We start from the raw sequence: 20,406 nt of genomic DNA, 5'->3' as shown, positions 1-20,406 counted from the left end.
GTTGTAAAGTGCCCCTGGGTTTTAAAGTCCCCAGTACCACCACCACCCCGGCCCCCCAAAAAATTCTAAAAAGCTTGTCCAAAAAGCTGAAATTTTATAATCAGTAGTTTGGGGACATTAGTAAAATTGTATACATGATTTCAAAGCAGAAGTTTTCTGGGAAAAATAAAGTTATTCTATTTACTTGAGTATCACTTGTAAAAAGTAAAACATTGGAGAAAGTGCTTTTGAAATAATAAAGAGATGTACAAATACAAGGTATTTTTTCTTTATTGCTACTGCAATAAATAGGTTTATAGTTCTTGCTCAGCCTCATCAGTGGTTGGCAGGCGGTTTATAGTTCTTGCTCAGCCTTATCAGTGGTTGGCAGGCATAACAGTGAGGTACTCATCCCTAGGGACTCCTGCTACCTCAGTTAAGGACTAAAGCAAATACATAGGGGAAGGTGGGAGAAAAATCAGTCTATTACAATCTGATAATTTCTCATATACCAGGTTCTTTTGATTCATCTTGTTTCATTTTTGTAACTTTGTGAGGTAAGTTGTCCCCATTTTATACATGAGGTTACTTAGGCTCCAGTGGGTGAATAATGCCTGAGGTCACAGGGTGGATGACTGCCAAGAGGAGGGATGTGAACTTTGGTCATAGGCTAACACCTCTGCTCTTCTGTGTCATACTAGACTAACTTTGTCTACTCCCTCATGAACCACTGGCCACCACCCTGAGCTGGTAAGAAGATTAAATGGAGTTGTGAATAGCAACACATCCTAAAGGTGAGCCAAGGACTAGAGGTCACAAATTGATGCTCAGAGGGAGGTAGGGAAGCATCCCAGAGACACAAGTCGCCTTCACTTCAGCTGCAGGTCCAGGTGTTTCTGGAATCAGGGCTGACACACTGCTGCAAGTCCTCATCACAGTCTGCATTCTCTTGTGTAAAGTGATCTGTGGAGTGCAGGAAATTTAAAGAACCAAATGAGTCTGAGTTCAACAAGGCACTGTGATATACCTATTAAAATAGGAAGAGCAAGGGGAAAAAGTTTTGTCACTGCTGCTGGAAAACTGGCAACACTTCAGCTGTGAAGAAGAACCAGATGGTCAGCTGGGATCACTCGTCTGGTTTTTCCTCTACATTTAGAGGAAACTGAGATGCAGAAAGGTCAAATATGTTCTCTAGGATATTACAAAAGAAAATGGCAGAGCCAAGAAAAGAGCCCAGATTTTTCAGTATCTGCCAAATCATACTTTGTCCATGAATGAAAATGAGGTTAAGGTATGTTGAAATACTGTAGTATAGAATAGCTACTGTGGCCTTTATGACTATTTGGTTGGTCAAGAAGTTGGATTTTACTGGGTGTGGTGGCTCACACCTTTAATCCCTATGGCTCAAGAAAGTGAGGCAGGAGGCTCACGAGTTCAAAGCCAGCCTCAGCAAAAGCAAGGTGCTAAGCAACTCAGTGAAACCCATCTCTAAATAAAATACAAAACAGTGCTGGGTATGTGGCTCAGAGGCCAAGTTCAATCCCCAGTACCAAAAAAAAAAAAAAAAAAAGAAGAAGTTGGATTTCTACCAGGTCTTCCATCTCCAATTCTCTTCTGAAATCTACGCCCCTAAGGAGCACAGAAAATCCATCAATGTAGAGAAAAGAATGAGACTACAGGGCTGGGATTGTAGCTCAGTAGTAGAGCACTTGCCTAGCACATTTGAGGCACTGGGTTCAATCCTCAGCACCGCATAAAATAAATAAAATAAAAGTATTGTGTTCATCTACAACTAAAACTATTTTTCAAAGTAATGATAATTTATTAGATAGTTAATATACAAGTGATTTAAGTAGTACTCAAATTTTTTATTACTATCATGATGCAGTGAAGAAACTGAAACACAAAGAAGTGAAGTGGCTTTCCCAAGGTCTCAGCTCAGTGGTAGAAGCAGGACATGAACCCAGAGCTCAGCTCTTCTGAGGCCCCCTGGCTGTTGACCCAGTTCAATTTAATTCAAGAAGAAACTCTGGAAGGCAGCCAAGAAAATCTCAAGGAGAGAGAAAAGCAGCATTGAAGTTGACCATTTGGATTTGAGGTGCAGAAACGAAAACATCTGGGAAAGTACCTGGAAAGAATTCTCTACAGACTTTGTGGGTAGGGTGGGCATGTCTATTCTCCATCATTACAGAGTGGGAGAGAGTAGGTATAATGGAAAGAGCACTCAGCTCAAAGCTGAGGTCAGTCTTGCTTTTATCTTATTTTTTTTTATATTGAAATAGGGTCTCACAAGTTGCCAAGGCTGGCTTCAAACTTGGGATCCTCCTGCCTCAGCCTTCCGAACACTGGGATTGCAGGCATGTGCCACTGTGCCTAGCTTTAATCACATACTTAAAGACGTTGACAAGGAGAACATTCATACAGGTATAAGCATTCACATACTTACCAATAAATGCACACAGGCACAGACACATTTGTGCCCATGAGTTATGCACTCACAGGCCACTTTTTTCTTGTCTCCATAATAGTTCACTGCCATTACTCATCAATACTGAGTCAGAAGACTAGGAAGGTGACCCCAGTCTTGAGCCTTCCCCAGGTGATTCCAATGGCCACCTGATGTGTGGTGACTCTGTCTGAGAGCCAACCTGCCCCTCTCTTGTTAGGTTGCACCACCACTCCCTCTTCCCCGGGAATATCCCTCCATGGACCCGGACCCTTTAGCATAGCCACCATTACCTTCCCTAGAGTCGGAGGCCTACAGGACCTGTCCCGTCATTTCCTGGTATTTTCTTGTCACTTCCTGAGCTTTCACAGTCAGGTGAGTAAGGATTCGATGGAGGCTGGAGAAGTGCACATGGAACTGCGTTTCCAGGTCCAGCTCCCCGGAGACGTCTTCCTTGGCCTCCTCTGTCTCGGCAGCTTCCTTTCCGGCCTCATCCGCTTTGCGGCCGGCCACCTTGGCCTGCCACTCCTCCCTCGGCAGGAGCCCATGTTCCACATCCATCCGGATGGTCTTGAGCATGGTGAAGTAGGTGTAGAGATCAGGGGCCCCCATCTGGGCCTGGCCGCCATGTCCACCCAGTTGCACATCCCGCAGAAGGCTGGGGATCATCACCACCTGCTCCATGTTGCACACCACAGCCAAGTACCGGTCCACGACGGCCAACAGGCAGTTTTTAGGGTAGCGCTTGGTTAGTACCGGCATGGTTGCCTGCTTTTACACAATGAGTTGGGAAGACTGCCCCAGCACTATTTCTAGGCTTTGGTTCTGACCGCAGATTGACAGGAAGCCAAGGCCCAGTCATTGGGTTAACACAACCCTGTTTTAAGCCAATCCCAGGGTTTGGGTCCCAAGGTCTGTATCAGGTGATCCACTGCCCAGGGACAGACCAGCCAGCATTTTGCTTGTCATTTCAGTTCTACAAGACTGCCTCAGTAAGAGCCCAGCTCTTCCACTGGCAGCTTGCAGAACTAGTTAAAGCAAAGCTTTTCCCTTTGGCAACAGATGCACTTGACTGCAGGAAAGTCAATAATCCTTTCAGATCACCTGAGGTCAAACTGAGTCTTTGCTACCCTCTGAAAGCACAAAGCTTACTTCTTCAACCCGGAGTGACTGTGAAATGAACAAGGGAAGAGCATCATGAAATGAAATAGTTTGGTGTGGGGCAAAGAGCACTGAAGTTGGGGCCAGAAGTCCAGAAAGAAGGGGTCTGGATTTTGGCCAGCTCATGTCCTCCTTATAGAGGGTGCTTTTCCACCATGAACTTGACTAGGGAAAAAACTCTTTTTTTTTTTTTCAGAAACACATTTTATGGTCAACTCTTTATCAAAAGATCAACAATAAAACATCTGAAACAGCAAATATCAATAAAGGTAAATGAATATCACCTTGCTCACTTTTTATATTTTCAGGTTACATTTTCTCTTTACAGATACATAGCCAGGTCTGAGCAAATAGTTTATAAATTTTTTCAACACTTAGAAATAAATGTCTCTATTCATCTCTATTCTTGTTTCCATTCCTGTCAGATGGGAAAAAACTCTTAATAAGATGCATTAGCCTGGTGTTACCTCAGTCAGTCAGCAGGGTAAAGAATTTGCATAAACTTGTTTCCTAAACTGTGAGCAGAAAACAGCAATTTTTCTAAGTTAATTAATTTTAAAAATTAATTTTAAGGGCTAGGGATGTAGGTCAGTAGTATAGTATTTGCCTAACATGTGAGGGCCTAGGTTTGTTCATCAGTCATACCCCCTTACCCCCTCCCCCCAAAAAGAGTTTGACTACCTAAAGCTGGGCATGGTGGCTCATGCTGATAATCCCAGCAATTTGGGAGGCTGAAGTAGGAGGATAGAAAGTCAAGGCCAGCCTGGGCAACTTGGTGAGATCTGGGCTGGGGCTGTAGCTCATTGGTAGAGTGCCCACCTCGCACGTGTGAGGCACTGGGTTTGATCCTCAGCACCACATAAAAATAAATAAAGATATTGTGTCCAACTACACCTAAAAAAAAATATTAAAAAAAAAAAGATCTAGGTAGAGCATCCCTGAGTTAAATCCCCAGTACCATAAAAAAAAAAAAAAGATCACTTAAGTAAGCCTTTGATGAATTCACTTCTAGTCTTCTAACATTGTTTTTTCCTTGACTGAGAAAAAATTTTTTCAAATATTTTCTCCTCAAGAAAACAGGACTTCTGGGGATGGAGTTGTGGCTCAGTGGTAGAGTGCTTGCCTAGCATGCATGAGGCCCTGGGTTCTATTCTCAGCACCCACCACATACACATAAATAAAATAAAGGTCCATCAACAACTAAAAAAAAATATTAAAAAAGAAAATAGGACTTCTGGGCTGGGCAAGGTGGAACATGCCTACAATCCCAGTTATTTGGGAAGATAAGGCAGGAGGATCACAAATTCAAGGCCCATCATGGCAACTCAGTGAGATCCTGTCTCAAAATAAAAAAGGCTGGGGATGTAACTCGGTGGTAGAGAACCCCTGGGTTCAGTCCTTGGTATTAAGAGAAGGGAAAAAAAAAAAAAGAAAGGAAAAATAGAAATGGGGCTTCTCTTGTATACAAATCTCTAGGGCTGCTAAGCAGTGGGTATAGACATTTCATAAGGCTGGACAGTGTCACTGGGTTCTGGTGCTACCCACAGGCCTCTTGGGATACAGCCAGACTCCCTGGACTCCAGCCTCTACACAGTCAACTGAAAGGTTTGGAAATCTCTGAAGGGGAGGCCTTTGCTGCCCTGGTTTTGTAACTCCTTCTGACTTTAGGTCCAGTCCCTAAGGGCATTACTCCCTGTGTTAGTTCTTACATTTTTTCACCCAGCCCCAGGGTTACAAACTAAGAACTGGCAAACATGGTGTTCTGCTCGTGGTCAGGGCATGCTGATGTTGGCATGAGGGCTTGCCAGGAGTGCCGTAGCAGCTGCCTCCTGATTCTTTTGCCCAATGACCTGGGTTACCCCTGGGCCTCCCTTGCCCCATGTATAAAACTGAGAGGGCTGAACTTTGTTAAGGCCTCTCCACTTCAGATTTTTAGACTCCTCCCAAGCACATGGCTAGTATATCTCACTGAGTTATTCTGCCTATGTGTGAATTTTAATCTCATCTGAGGCCATTCTATTTCCAGACATATTCCTGAGCTTGAACTAGAGAAATGAATGAGTAAATCAAGTGGAAAAGGGAGAGAGTGACTTAGCAATTAGGCAACTAAATGGCCTCTGTATGAATAAGTGTAGAACACAAGGAGGCCTGGGAAGGAATGAGGGAGGGTCTGGCTGACCAGGGTCCCCTGGCCAGCAGGCTACAGACTGAGACTGCCTCTAGGTCTCCCTGGAAGACAGAAGGCCTTAGTTAAAATGTTGCCAGTCATGTGTCAGAGTAGAAGACAGACATGGAGTGCTAAAGGGACAGGCTGGACTCAGGGAGGTTCTAGGTGTGGGAAGAGGAAGAAAACAGAAAATGTGTTTCAGGGGTTATAGTATTTTTCCTCCTTTCAAAGATGCCTCATCCGGTCCAGCAGGGCCATCACAGGTGGAAAATCCCAGCAAAGGTGGGGGGAAGGAAGCAGCAAAAGCTGGACTAGACCTCAAACTTCATTGGATTTCCCAAGTCTTTCCTCCCACCACTCCCGAAGGAAACTGAGGCTGAGTAAGGTGCCTCCTGGCATGGCCTCTGCAGAGCTGCCTACGGCCTCGCCCTGAGTGCCCCAAGCTGGGCATACTAAACTGGCCCAGATAGACTGGAGTCAAAGTCCTCAAAGTCCAAGCCAGGAATAATGTATGAATGTGATGCAAGGATAAGATGATCAGGTGGTATCTGGGGTTGCCAGACCCCAAGTAACCCAGGCTGGCCTTGAGGCCAGGTGGCTACAGAATGGACACAGACCAAGGTTGGGACAAGCTTTTCAGTTTGAAAATGTTGTATATAAGCACATCACCTGATGTCTATGGGCTCCAGGATTTTTTTTTTTTTTTAATGTGCTTGTGTGATGCTAAGGTTGGAGGGAACCAGGGGTCATACATGTTAGACAAGTGCTCTCCAAATCTCCAGTTCCCCAGGCTATTTGGGGGAGGGGATACTGAGAAGGAACCCAGTACCACTGAGTGATATCCCAATCCCTTTTTATTTATTCACTTATTTTTTGAGACAGAGTCTTGTTAATTTACCCAGGCTGGCCTTGAACATGCAATCCTCCTGCTTCAGCTGCCCAAGTTGCTAGGTTTACAGGTTTGTGCCACCACACCTGGCTCCTCAGGCTATTTTTCTTCACATTGTCACTCCAGTCCTGGCCAGGGAATATATGGAGTCAAGAAGTGAGAGGCTTTGTAGTCATAATATGCCCCCCCCCCACTCAGCTAATACAGTATGTTCCGACCTCCTGCTTTTCACACAGGGAAGCCCATGTATTGAGAGCCTACTATGTGCAGCACTCTGGGCCTGGGATTTAACAGGACATGAGGGCAGATGAGGTCCAGGCACTTGGGGCAGTTTATTTATTTATTTATTTACTTACTTACTTGGATTTTTAATATATATATAATTTAGTTTTAATGGACTTTTTTTTTTAATTTATATATGGTGCTGAGAATTGAACCCAGTACCTCACACATGCTAGTGCTCTACCACTGTGCTAAGACCCCCCATCCCCAGTTTTTATCTATTTGGGAGAGAACCATCATGAGCATATGCACAGATAAATGTGATTAGCATTACATTGTGACATACCCTTTGGAGAAAACAAAACAAGGTAACAAGACTTGCTAGTCAAAGTGTGATCTACAGACCAGCAGCATCTAATCATCCCAGGGCTCACCAGAAATACATATTCTTAAGCTCAGCCCAGGGCCTACCACATAGTAGCCTGGGAATGCCTAACTCCAAACATGGTTCTTTATTTTTTAAAAAATATTTATTTTTTAGTTGTAGTTGGACACAATACCTTTATTTCACTTTTTTATTTTTATGTGGTGCTGAGGATTGAACTCATGGTCTCGCACGTGCGTGTGAGGCAAGCGCTCTACTGCTGAGCCACAACCCCAGCACCCCCAAACATGGTTCTTTTTTTTCTTTTTTTTAAATATTTTTTAGTATTGACGGACCTTTATTTTATTCATTTATTTATGCGGTGCTGACAATTGAACCCAGTGCTTCGCACAGGTGAGGCAAGCACTCTACCACTGAGCCACAACCCCAGCGCCCCTAAACATGGTTCTTAAATGGCCAGGAAAGAAGAAACAACTGTACTGAGACCTTAACATTCTTGGCTTCAAGAAGATTTGTCCTGCAGGCAGAAGGAATGGCAAGTGCTATCCATCACAAAGGATTCCTAAAGGGACAACTGACTCATTGCATGACCTTAAGTAAGACATTCAGCCTCAATCTCCTACCTGGAAAGCAGAGGAGTTGAACTACATAAAGAATCTTGCTAGGTGCATTGCACACTCCTTTTTTGGGGGGTAGGGGAGATACCAGGTGTGCAGATCGGTGACAGTGAATGGGAGAGCAGTATCTGAAATGAGTTCCCTGATGACTTCATGGCTGTGGCATGCCTGGTACCTGGGAAATTTTCTGTAAAAAGGTGCAGGATGACTAGTTGCTATGGCAATGTCCTCCATGAGAAGGCTCTGTGCTAGGGTCTTATCAGCCTCTACCTTGATCTCAGGCACACAGCTCCTGGGAATAAAGAAACTCTCTTGGCAGACAACCACAATGTTTCACCAGCTCTGCTGCTCCTCAGTCTGCACATAACACTGTGCTAAGACCCCATTTAAACAATGGACTTTCTTGAAAGCTACACAAAGCTCCTAACATAGCACATTGTAACTGTAGAAGGCAACTGGGGAATAAGCTGCTTAATGTTGCTAACTTTGTAACTTTCAGGAATACAAAGGATAATGCTTGCATAGTCTTTAATCTGATTAACGAGATAAATATATAATAAAGATTGCTGGCGTCTTTAGACCTGCTTCTCCATTAGACAGCAGTGTTATCTTCAATATATGTGAGTCTTTCTTTTCCTAATTTTCCAATCCCAGCTGTTATCTTCAATATATGTGAGTCTTTCTTTTCCTAATTTTCCATCGACCTTTGCTGGAACCTGCTAGATTGGCCATGCTGGTTGCAACGACCAGAATTGAATTCAGGGGCACTCAACCCCTGAGCCACATCCCAGCCCTATTTTGTATTTTATTTAGAGACAGGGTCTCACTTAGCTGCTTAGTACTTGACTTTTGCTGAGGCTGGCTTTGAACTTACAATCCTCCTGCCTCAGCCTCCCAAGCCACTGGGAGTACAGGCATGCACCAATGCACCCAGTTTAGCACACTCCTTTTATCCCAGAGACTTGGGAGGCTGAGTCAGAAGAATTACAAGTTCAAAGTCAGCCAGGGCAATTTAGGGAATAAAATAAAAATAAAAAGGGCTGCGGATATAGTTCAGTAGTGGAGTGTCCCTGGTTCAACCGCCAGTACCAAAATAAAAGAAGAATCCTTTGCATTGAAAACACAACACCTCTGAATAGAGGATTTGGAGGCACCAAGAGCCAATGACCCAGACATCATTATCCTAGGTACATGTATGATTGCACAAAGGGTGTGACCCTACTTTTTGTACAACCAGAGAAGTAAAAAATTGTGCTTCATTTGTGTACAATGAATTGAAGAGCATTCTGCTGTCATGTGTAACTGATTAGAACAAAGAAAAAAAAAAAAAGAACCAAATGACCAACTATGGAAGAGGCATTTTAGAGGGAGTAGAAGGGCCCCTTTCTCTAGAGACAGTTCACCCCATGAGGCCCATGTTTTTTTTTCTGCTTACTTGGGAATATGGATCTCTGGCTGTTCAGAGAATCTACTACAAATTCTGCTGACCAGAGTGGACCCAGGAAGCTGGCAAATCTTCCCATCCAGCCCCACTCCCAACTTCCTCTCTGTCACACCCCTCCCCCAGTTCTGAGAAAAGACAGTTCTTCCTCCAGCTGATGCAATTAGCTCCCAGGGCCAGCTTCTAGGCTGGCTGAGTAGGAGAAAGGGGCTGTATGTTCACAAAGTGCTCCCAAATCAATCACAAAGGTCAAAATAGTCATAGCTACAAGACTCTGTAGTGAGCCCAGCTCCTATAATTCACTGAAGAAGAAACTGAGAGCCTAAATCCACCTCTAGCCATGCTTTGTTTCCTCACCTGGGAGGATGTCACTGCTGGATCTATCACTTACTATAAGCCTATGAATTTTAAAATTCTGTGACTAGATAAGATTTGTCACTGACCAAACACATGTCTGCCTCTCCCCTACCTGGGAGCCCTTGGAAGTCAAGAACCAGGTCTTGGCTTTTCTTTCTGCCCAGCACTTCAGGAGCTCAGGACTATTTCCATGCTTGCTGACCCAAAGGATGAATGAAAGAAAATGTGGAAGTCTCTCTTCCTTCCATGTGTCCGGGTATGTCTTCATTCCTTCCTTCATTTTTTTCATTTGACACACCTTTGCTGAGCTCCTGGGAAGCACTGGTCACAGAGGGTCTCTGTGAGGAAGCTGTCAATGTCATCCCAGACCCCAAGGAGCTCAACTGCGTCCTTTCACCATGGACAATCCCTGACAGAGACACTCCATAAGTCACCATTAGTCAGGAGAGCTCTTGGTCTGCCTACAAGCCAGGCTTAGACCCCAGCCAGAGTTCACTCTGGACAAGTCCTGGGAAGAGGTTTGGCTGGGGACAAAGGAGATTCCAGTTAAGATCCATGAGTGTGTATACAAAGCTCAAACAATGGACACCATTCTTCCAAACTCTCTTAGGCTACCATCCCTCAAACCACCCTTAGCTGTCCTTTAGGGACTTTTTTCCCCTTTCCAGCCAGGAATTTACAGAGATTCTCCATGAATTCTTCCCTTCCCAATCAACTTGCAATATAGGAAGAAACTGATTTGGCTGAAGCAAGATGCAGAAACTATAGCTGTATCCTTTGGCCATCTTGCATTAGTCCTTAGGTCTCTTCAATAGAACCAGAGAGCCAGGTACAGTGTCACATATCTATAATCCCAACTACTTGGGAGGCAGGAGGATTACAAGTTTGAGGCCAGCCTGGACAATTTAGCAAGACTGTGTCTCAAAACAAAATAAAAAGGACTGGGGGTGTAGCTCAGTAGTAGAGTGCTTACCTAGTATGTGTAAGGCCCTGAGTTCAGTCCCCAGTACTGAAAAAAAACAAACACAAACAATAATAGCACACACACACAAACATACACACACACACAGACTTAAAGTACAACAAAAAACCACCAGTCAGGAATAAAAGTCCAAAGCCTTATCCTTACCTCATTACCCCTTCTGGCCTTAGTCCCTGCTGGCAAATCAACTTGTCAAGGGGGAAGAGATGGCTCCAAAGAAGGGTCTGAGTTGTTCCCAGAGAGAAGGGGAAATTCAACCCAGAACTAGCAGGGTTCTGGGAAAATGAGAAGGAAAGACTTTCAGCAGAGGCATAGGCAGAGATTTCCTTAGGAAAGTAGAGTCACATTTAGGGGAGAATATGGGCATTCTCAAGAGGGAGACACCTTTGAGGGTAAAGCAAGGAATACACATGCAAGGAAGAATGTGGGCCATCTAGAGAGTGAGAGAGGTGTTTTGGTGGTTTCCTGCTCTTCTTTTAAAGGAAACTTGGTAAGGGCTGGGTATGGGAAGGTATGAAGGAATTATATCACATTGGTGATCTCAAGGCAGTTTCTGGTAGTCTGGTCAATATCTGGATCCTTAGGCTGACATAGTCTTCATCATCTGATCAACAGATAGCATTAGAAAGTCCACTAAATTGTAAGTTACTTAAACTGTTGTATGTCTCTTTGCTTAATTTATCGGGGGGTTAATAACAATACTCAGATAGATTAACAGATTCCCCAGGAATTTGGGGGTGACAGACCTGGAAAGTTATACAGCACTTTTGGGTAAAAATCTATTTCCTTGCCCTTCTACTACATCTCCTTTCTACTTCTTTCTCATTCCCTCTATCATACCTCAGACTAACCTGAACTCTGCTCTATGCTAAGCTCTGGGCTGGTCATGGGAGTTACTCCCAAGCATGGCCCAGGCCCCCAAGAAGCTCAGATGTGGGAGACTGATGTGAGAGGACAGACAACTAAACCAATAAACCACACCGGACTGGGAAATGTTTTCCAGGCAGAAATACCAGCCTGAGCAAAAGCTAAAAAGCGCAAAATAACATGGGTATATACTGATAATTCTCCAGTATGACGCACTTTTCCCCATATTCCACAGAAACTTTCAAATCTTCCCTCCCGCTCTTCCTAACTCACTCCTAGAGGTCTACCCTCACCTGCCATGGCTGACCTTTCTGACCAGATCGCCTCCCTCCCACTGTAGAACAGGCTCTTATCCCAGTTGCAAGGGTTGGCCTCTGCAGACTCCCGGAAGGGCTGAACACTCTTGCAGCCCACGAGGCCTAGCACCTCCCCCTACGGCTCCGGCCAGCAGAGGGCGCTGTCGGGCAGGAGCAGATCGACAGAGCCATCGGCGGGAAACGCGGGTTTCCAGCCTCAGAGTCGTCTGCCTCCTTAGCGGGTGAAACCTGGGGACTGGTGGTGGTAGGAGAAAAATACTCTCATCTTTCCAAGATACCTCTCACCAAGTAGACGGCATCAGTGTTTCGAACTGGTTTATTAAAAGGGCTTGATTTAGGAAAAAGCACTGAGCTGATTTCTCCCCGCCCCATTGTGCTTTTCGAACCGATTCTGTAGACTCCGCTTTGCTACGGGAACTTTTAGGTCCCATAGGTTTTCTGAAAGTCATCTCTCAGGTAATTCCAACTCTTGAATAATTCTGGTGCCGGCCAGTGTTCCAGCAGAATTCCCCCGGTACCGACCTGCGCCACCTCTTACTGCCTAGCTCCTGGGCTCCTCCTGCCCCTTCCTCGGGGTTTCGGGCTCTCCCACCCGGTGGGGAAAAGTCAGGGCCGAAGTCCAAGGACCTCAGAGCCCTTTCTGTGGGACAGATTCCCAGTGCTGGCATGTTCCTTCCGGAGCGTTCTGATAGGCTTTGGCGGTACCCAGAGGCTCTGTTACCCCCGGGCTGGGGGAGGGGCTGGGGGCGACCCGAGCTACAACAGCTCACTGCCCAGAAATATTGGAAGTCAAATTGGTAGAAAAAGAGGTTTTAATCAATGCCAGAAAATAGAATAAACGTTTCAAAGCTTCCATCTTTGAAATCCCTGAAAATAAACAGAACTTTTGAAGAAGGCCTGGAAGTATAGCTGAGCGTTAGAGCCTTGCCTAAAGTGCTTGAGGCCCTGTGTTCAATCCCCAAAATGAAAAGGAAAAAAAGATATGCAGAGCCAGACGCAGGGTCCCAGGTACTCCGAAGGCTGAAACAGGAGGATCGCTGGAGCCCAGGAGTTCAAGACCAGCCAGAGCAACATGGCAAGACCTCATCTCAAAAACAAACAAAAGGGCCAGGCCCAGTGGTGCATGCCTATAATCCCAGCTACTGGGAAACCCGGGGCAGGAGGACCACAATTCAAGGCCAGCCTAAGCAATTTAGCCATATCCTATCTCAAAAAGGGACTAAGAATGTGGCTCCGTTGCTAAGTACCCCTAGGTTCAATCTCTGGTACCAAAAGAAAAAAAAAAAAAAAAGGGTATAGAAGTGTTCATAATATGAAGGAAATCCTCATGAAATTAGATGGGGAGAATAATAAGTACATACATATTTAAATGAATCTTGTAAAAATAGTATGATTCAAATTTCATGAGTGGATAGGTATATAACGAGTGGCACCAACCTATGCCCTTGTTGAAGGTCATATCAAAGTTTGATTCAATTTCACCCTGTGGTAAGAGACAATTGCTTTTGGCCATTTAAAGTTCAGACTCTGGACTGGGGACATGGCTCAAGTAATAGCACACTCGCCTGGCATGTGTGAGGCACCACATAAAAATAAAATAAAGATATTGTTTTAAATAAATAAATAAATAAAGTTCAGACTCTGGCCTCTCCTTACCCTACTCTCCCTTTTGGGGAAATTTCTGTTAAAGTCTTTGGCAAGGGTCTATTCCTGATCCCTAATCCCACTACAGAAGCCCAGGTGATTGGATGGTTCTTCTTCAGGTCCTGGTATGGCCAAGAGCCTGTCTGTAACCACAGCAGCAGTAGCTATCCAGTTCCACAGAGTGATCCTGGTCAGGCTCCTGCAGCTGGGCCCCCCTGAGCCTCTGTCCCTCATCCTCTGTGAATATGGATAAGTTTCTAAGAATTTCTTTTTGTTTAAGGAACTGGCATTGGCCTTAGTTACCCCAGGAGCCCAGTTTAGCATTCCTGCTGTATTTGGCCAATGGGAGGGTCTGCTGCTAATTCCCCATCCCTGTGAAGGATTCCTCCTCTCCTAGGGTTGTGAGAAAAGGTTATGGGGTAATCAGCTGCAGCCTGCAGTTAGGCTGGGAGACAAGAAATGAGGGGCTGAAAAAAATGTAGTTTATTGCTCTCCAGGAACCAGGAGGACTAGTTGACAGAAATCTAGGCAAGGGAGGTGCTCTTCTGAATGACAGTGGCCAGTTGGGAAACAATAACTAATCTCCACCTGGTGTTAGGCACCTGAAAATTGGCCCTGCAGGCTAGATGCTGTCATCATGTCCTAAAAAAGAGGGTGGGTGGGGGGAAGAGAATATCTAAGAAGCTCTAACTCAGACTGGGCCAAAGAGAGGCCTTAGGGGCATCAAGAGATGGCTCTGAGAGGGAGGGAGGAAGAGAGTGCTTGAGGACTCTGGGAGTCCAGGATTTGGGGCACTGCCCAAGTTGGTTACTTTGCTGTCCTGTGTTTGCTAGACATGATTCAATCAGAAACTCTTAGATGAGAAAGGCCTGTGGGTCTGTAGAAAGATGGGTCCCACTGGTCTGGTGGGCAACCCTGAGGCAGGAGTGGGTGACAACAATTTTTTTTAACCAGTCTTTTTTTTTTTTTTGAAGTATGACTTATATGTAGAAAAATGTACCCAAGTAATTTTTACAAAGCACACCTGTGTAACCAGCCCCCAGCTCAAGAAAAAGAACACTGATTTGGGGATGGAGCTCAGTGATGGAGAGCTTACCTAACATGTGCCTAGGCCCTGGATTCTATCCCCAGTGCCATAAAACAAAACAAAACAAACAACAACAAAACACTGCTCAGCATCCCAGAAGCTTCCATTTGAAAGGCAATGATTTTAGAAAGGGCAGTGGTCAGGGTCTCAGAGCCAAGGGGGAAGGGAAAAAAAGATCCTGCCAGGTATCAGCCTGGGCTGATGTATAGTATAGGCCTGGAAGATCAGCAGGAAGACCCCCCACACCCAGCTCTCTGCCATTTTTTTTTTCTAACTTTACTTTGAAACAGAGTTTCACTAGATTGTTCAGGCTGGCCTACGGTTTGTGATATCCCCCTGCTTCAATCTCCAGGGTAGTTGGGGTTACGGGCATGCCCCATGGTGCCCAGTTGACCCTCCTTATTACCAGAAGTTAGTGAACTGGCTAGCATGCACCATGTACAGTGCCAAGTGTTCAAGGTCCGCCCCAGAGAGCTTGTAGAGCAGGTTTTTAGCCATAGGAAGCCCTGGAGAGAGGTAGGAAACACTGTGTTCTTAGGTCTCAGACCAGGTGGAGCTGGGCCTAGCACCTGAGGGCAAACAGGGAACAGCATGGCTTCCTGGAGGGGCTGGGAGCATAGGTGCCAGGAGGATCTGGGAGTGGCTGGTCACAGGGGAGATACTGCAGCAGACACTATTTGCTACCTAAGTTTCTGTTTGTCCAGGAATGATTCACCTGAGTGCCACTGATTAGTGCCTCCTCCTCTTACCCTATGAGTGAGGTACAGAGGGATGAGCATAGCTGTGGGGATACAGGACTAGCATTTGAACTCTGGCTCAGGGCTTAGTAACTCTGGGAAAGTTACATTCCCTCTCCTTATCTCAGTTTCCTTATCACTAAAATGGGACAACAATGTACCACATAGAATCATTGCAAAAAGGAAGAAATAAGATAAACCTTCTAAAATGTCTGATGTTGGGCAGACATTTAATAAGACATTTGTTCCTTTCCTTTGCCATTTTTTTCACTTAGCAAATATTTATTCAAGGCCTGATATGTAGTAAGCAACTATATTAAGCAAGGAGAAGCAAGCACTAAACAAAACAGATATGGAGCCCAGCTGCAGTAACGGACCTTGGGACAGACATTAAATAAAAACATGTGTCATAGCCGGGCGCCAGGGCTCACACCTGTAATCCCAGTACTCAGGAGGCTGAGGCAGGAGGATCACAAATTCAAAGCCAGCCTCAGCAACTTAGTGAGGCCCTAAGCAACTTAGTGAGACCCTGTCTCAAAATGAAAACATAAAAAAGGGAAGGGGATGTGGCTCAATGGTAAAGTGTCCCTGGGTTAAATCTCAGTACCAAAAAACAAGGAATGAAAAATAAAACAAAACAACAACAACAAAAAGTGTCATGAAGGAAAAGACTATTGTCTTATGAAAAGAAACTTCAGTGATGACATCCGTCAAATCAAGTGGTCAGGGTGATACTGGTCTTAATATCAGGAATGGGTCCTTGTTTCCCTGATATTGAAGATTAAAGACCTGAAAAATGCCAAGACCAGTGTGGAAAGTCAGTTTTATTTAAGAAAGGGACAGTGAAAGAAAAGGGACCCCAGAACTGACTGTCTGCAGGAGGGGGTGTGTCTTATTCTTTTATAAGCCCCAGCACTCCCCTTTTAGTTACTGCCTTCTCCTCTCCAGGTCTATGCCCAAGAGCAGGGATGTGGAGGCTGTTCGAAAGGCAGAGTTCCCAGGAGCATGAGCCTTTGTGGAGGTTAACAACCCATTTTTCTCTCTTTGATAACCAGTGATGACCAGTCGTCATTCTCTCTCAACTCCCATCATTCATCACCTACACTGACTACCTGACCTTTGCCCCTGCCTAGGCCAGGTGGGGCTCCAGGCAGAAGGCTTTTTGGCAAAGACAGCATGTGTGTGTTAGGGTGGGTTAGCAGAGTGGGCTCATTTTTTAAAAAAGATATTTTTAGTTGTCAATTGAACTTTATTGTATTTATTTATTTTTAATATTTAGTTGTAGATGGACACAATACCTTTATTTTATTTATTTATGTGATGCTGAAGATCAAACCCAGTGCCCCATGCATGTGACACAAGTGCTCTACCACTGAGCCACAACCCCAGCCCAGTGGGCTCATTTTATAGAGCTATGCTCTTTTTTTTTTTAATATCTATTTTTTTCTTTTTTAGTTTTTGGCAGAAACATCTTTGTTTTTGTATGTGGTGCTGAGGATCGAACCCGGGCCGCACGCATGCCAGGCGAGCGCGCTACCGCTTGAGCCACATCCCCAGCCCCATCTTTTTTTTTTAAATATTTTTTTTTTGAGAGAGAGAGAGAGAATTTTAATAATTACTTTTTAGTTTTCAGCGGACACAACATCTTTGTTTGTATGTGGTGCTGAGGATCGAACCTGGGCCGCACGCATGCTAGGCGAGCGCGCTACTGCTTGAGCCACATCTCCAGCCCTTTAAATATATTTTTAGGTTTTTTTTTTTTTTATTTTTAAGTTGTAGATGGACACAATATCTTTATTCTGTTTATTTATTTTTATGTGGTGCTGAGAATTGAACCTAGGGCCTCACGTGTGCGAGGCAAGCCCTCGGCCCCTGAGCCACAGCCCCAGTCCCTATTTTTAGTTGTTGATAGACCTTTATTTTATGTATTTATTTATATGTGGTGCTGAGAATCGAACACAGTGCCTCACACATGCTAGGCAAGCGCTGTACCACTGAGCCACAACTCCAGCCCAGAACTATTCCCTTAATCTCATGTTCCCACTATTTTTATCAATCTGTCCCCTTAAAAGAGAAGGCCTCTTGGGAAATGGGCCATTTGGACTAATACATAAAGAATGAGAATGAGCTAGGTATAGTAGTGCACTCCTGTAATCACAGGGACTGGGGACTCTGAGGCTGGAGGCTGGCAAGTTAAGGTAGGCCCCAGCAACATAGTGAGCAGCTGTTTCAAACTAAATAAAAAGGGTTGGGGATATGGCTCAGTGGTAGAGCAGCCCTGGGTTTGATCCTCAGCACAGGGGGAAAAAAAGTGAATGAACTAGACCTTTTGGAGTCCCAGCTGTGGGACTTTAGAGAGTTCCTTCGTCTCAGCTTTACCTTCTATATCATGTGGCTAAAAATCCATCCCTACTTTATAGGATTGTTAGAATGAAACCAAATCGTGCATATGAAATGGCCTCATAGGTGCAACCACAAAAGGTTCTGTTTGCGGCTGACTGGTAGAAAATAGAGAGGCAGAGAGACGGAGAAGAGCTTCCTTAGCAACAAGCCGGCCTTGTTGGAAGATGGCTGTCCCTTACCTTCAATGCCATCTAACACCCTGCCCTGAGGAAGAATCTTTTATATGTTTTTTTCAAGAAAAGGGATGCGGGTCCCAGGTAGGTGAGCACCTCAGTTGTTCACTGTTTTTGAAAAGTAACCTTTTTTTGCTGGGCACAGTGGCTCACGCTTGTAATCCCAGCAGCTAGGGAGACAGGAGGATGGGGAGTTCAAAGCCAGCCTCAGCAATTTAGCAAGGCACTGAGCAACTCAGTAAGACTTTGTCTCTATAAGTAAAATACAAAATAGAGCTAGAGATGTGGCTCAGTGGTTGAGTGGTTCAATTCTTCATTCAACCCCCTGCCCCCACACACCAAAAAAAAGTAACCTCTTCTGGAATGGGGGTTGTGTGCTTGTGTGCATTTTAGTTCATTCACATAGTTAAGCAGGAATAAAGAAGATATAAATTATCAAAGTTTCTGTGTTGATTAGAGTGACTAGTCTGTTTTTTGTTGTGGCTGATGTTTCTGCAAAGCCCCATTCAGATGTGGCCTTCTCCTATATAACTTGGGACTAGGGAGTGTTTGGAAGGGAGGGTTCTGTTCATTTCTAGCTAACTTCAGTGTAGTTAATCTATAAGATAAACTGGCTATAAGATTGGGCTTCAGTGGGCAGCTCAATTTAAAGAGAGATAGCAGACGGGAGCAAACTTCTGAGAAATTCCTGAGCACTGGGTCTTTGTTTTGTTTTTTGGTATTGGGGATTGAACCCAAGGGCACTTTGTGACTGAGCTGCATCCTCAGTCCTTTTTATTTTTCCTTTTGAGACAGGGTCTTGCTAAACTGCCCAGGCCTTTAACTTGAGATCCTCCTGCCTCAGGCTCCAGAGTCATTGGGATTTCAGGGAGCATCACTGTGCCTGGCTGAGAATTGGGTTTTGATGGGAGGGGCTGATGTTCTCATAGGAAAGGGCAGGTAGGGAATACTTTAAAATCAGTTCCCTTCCTGTCCCAGTTCATGACTAATCATCAAGTAAATGGTACAGAGACAGTTCATGCATAAATGTGCACACAGTTGTGGGCATGCACGACACACACATTCAATAGCATGTAGACAGGACACAGAAGGCCCCCTCAAACTGGATTATCTGAGGAGAGTTTCATAAAGGAAATCTTTTTTTTTTTTTTTTTTGGCACCAGGGATGGAACCCAGGGGCACTTAACCACTGAGACACATACCCAGCCCTTTTTAGTTTTTATTTAGAGACAGGGTCTTGCTGAGTAGCTTAGGGCCTCGCCAAGTTGCTGAGGCTGGCTCTGAACTCATGATCCTCCTGCTTCAGCCTCCCGAGCTGCTGGGATTACAGGTGAGCACCACCACATCAGGCTCTCATAAAAGAACTCTTGATAAAGTTTGGCAGGGTTTCGAGACAGCAACGGGGAAATAGTACTGTGGCTCCTCAAACTAGTAAAAGGCTAACAAGACAAGGAAGGGAGCCATACCAGAACTGTTGGGGGCCCTGACCCTCAGAAGAGGAGTGCAGCACCTTTCAGGGACTTGTCAGGAAGGGGCCCAGATATTCTAACAGTAGCTTGCTTCTGATCTCCTTAGGATCCCAGTGGCCAAACTCAGGTGGAGTCAGAGGGCCTAAGAGCTTGTGAATACACCCCTGAAATAATTGGCCTCCCTGGGGAAAAGAATATGGTGGATCTGGAAGCACAAATGGAAGACATGTAACACAGCATCTGCACCTATAGGCCTCTTTAGATTGCAAGGGACAGATACATCGGATGTAAAGAGGCTCAAATAATAAAGATCACCTGGGGCTGGAGGCAAAGTGATAGAGGGCTAACTCAGCATATGTGAGACCCTGCATTTGATTTCCAACACTGCAAAAAAAAAAAAAAAAAAGAAAGAAAAAGAAGAAATACCTTAGGTCACCCATCTGGAAGCTCTGGGGATGGGCCTTGTACATAGTTTAGCTATCCAAGGATAGCCAGCCAGAGTCCATCCCATTTGTTGATAATCGTTTCTCAGTTGTATTTCTTCATAGGGTGATAAGATGGTGACAGAGGAGAGTGAAGCAGGAATAGTTTCTGAGAAAAACAAACAAACAAACAAACAAAACACCATGGTGGTTTTTTACAAAGGAGTATTGATAAAAGCAAGCACACAGTTCCTCTACAATTTGTGTCTGGGTGCTCACAGTCAATAAACTCAGGTGATGGGGTAAGTAACTAGAGATATGCAAATCTAAATTGAGAAAGTTCATCTGTCATTTTATCCCCTATTATCCTTGACTATTATCCTTACTCTAAGATTTCATCTCATGCCAGTCAGAATGGCAGTTATCAAGAATACAGAGGATGTAATGTATGTTGGCGAGGATGTGGGGGAAAAGGCACACTTATACATTGTTGGTAGGACTACAAATTGGTGCAACCAATCTGGAAAGCAGTATGGAGATTCCTTAGAAAACTTATAATGGAACCACCATTTGACCCAGCTATCCAACTCCTTGGTCTATACTCAAAGGACTTAAAATCAGGATACTACAGTAATGCAGTC

General features: G+C 44.7%; 1 protein-coding gene across 1 annotated transcript; it reads right to left on the bottom strand.

Moving 5' to 3' along the window:
- Positions 1–587: 587 nt before the first annotated feature.
- Positions 588–3,382, bottom strand: Thrsp (thyroid hormone responsive). Its single transcript, XM_026387320.2, has 2 exons — positions 2,719–3,382; positions 588–942 (listed from the first exon to the last, which is right to left on the bottom strand). Exon 1 carries the CDS (start codon positions 3,185–3,187, stop codon positions 2,738–2,740), a length of 450 nt encoding a protein of 149 aa, XP_026243105.1. The 5' UTR covers positions 3,188–3,382; the 3' UTR covers positions 588–942; positions 2,719–2,737.
- Between the last annotated feature and the right edge of the window lie 17,024 nt (positions 3,383–20,406).

The sequence above is a fragment of the Urocitellus parryii genome, chromosome 4 (assembly GCF_045843805.1).
Source record: "Urocitellus parryii isolate mUroPar1 chromosome 4, mUroPar1.hap1, whole genome shotgun sequence".
NCBI lineage: Eukaryota > Metazoa > Chordata > Mammalia > Rodentia > Sciuridae > Urocitellus > Urocitellus parryii.
This window is presented reverse-complemented; position numbering and strand designations above follow the sequence as displayed.

What these genes read in the sequence shown, in the direction of transcription:
- Thrsp (XM_026387320.2), bottom strand. Translation starts at nt 3,187, where the DNA reads ATGCCGGTACTAACCAAGCGCTACCCTAAAAACTGCCTGTTGGCCGTC.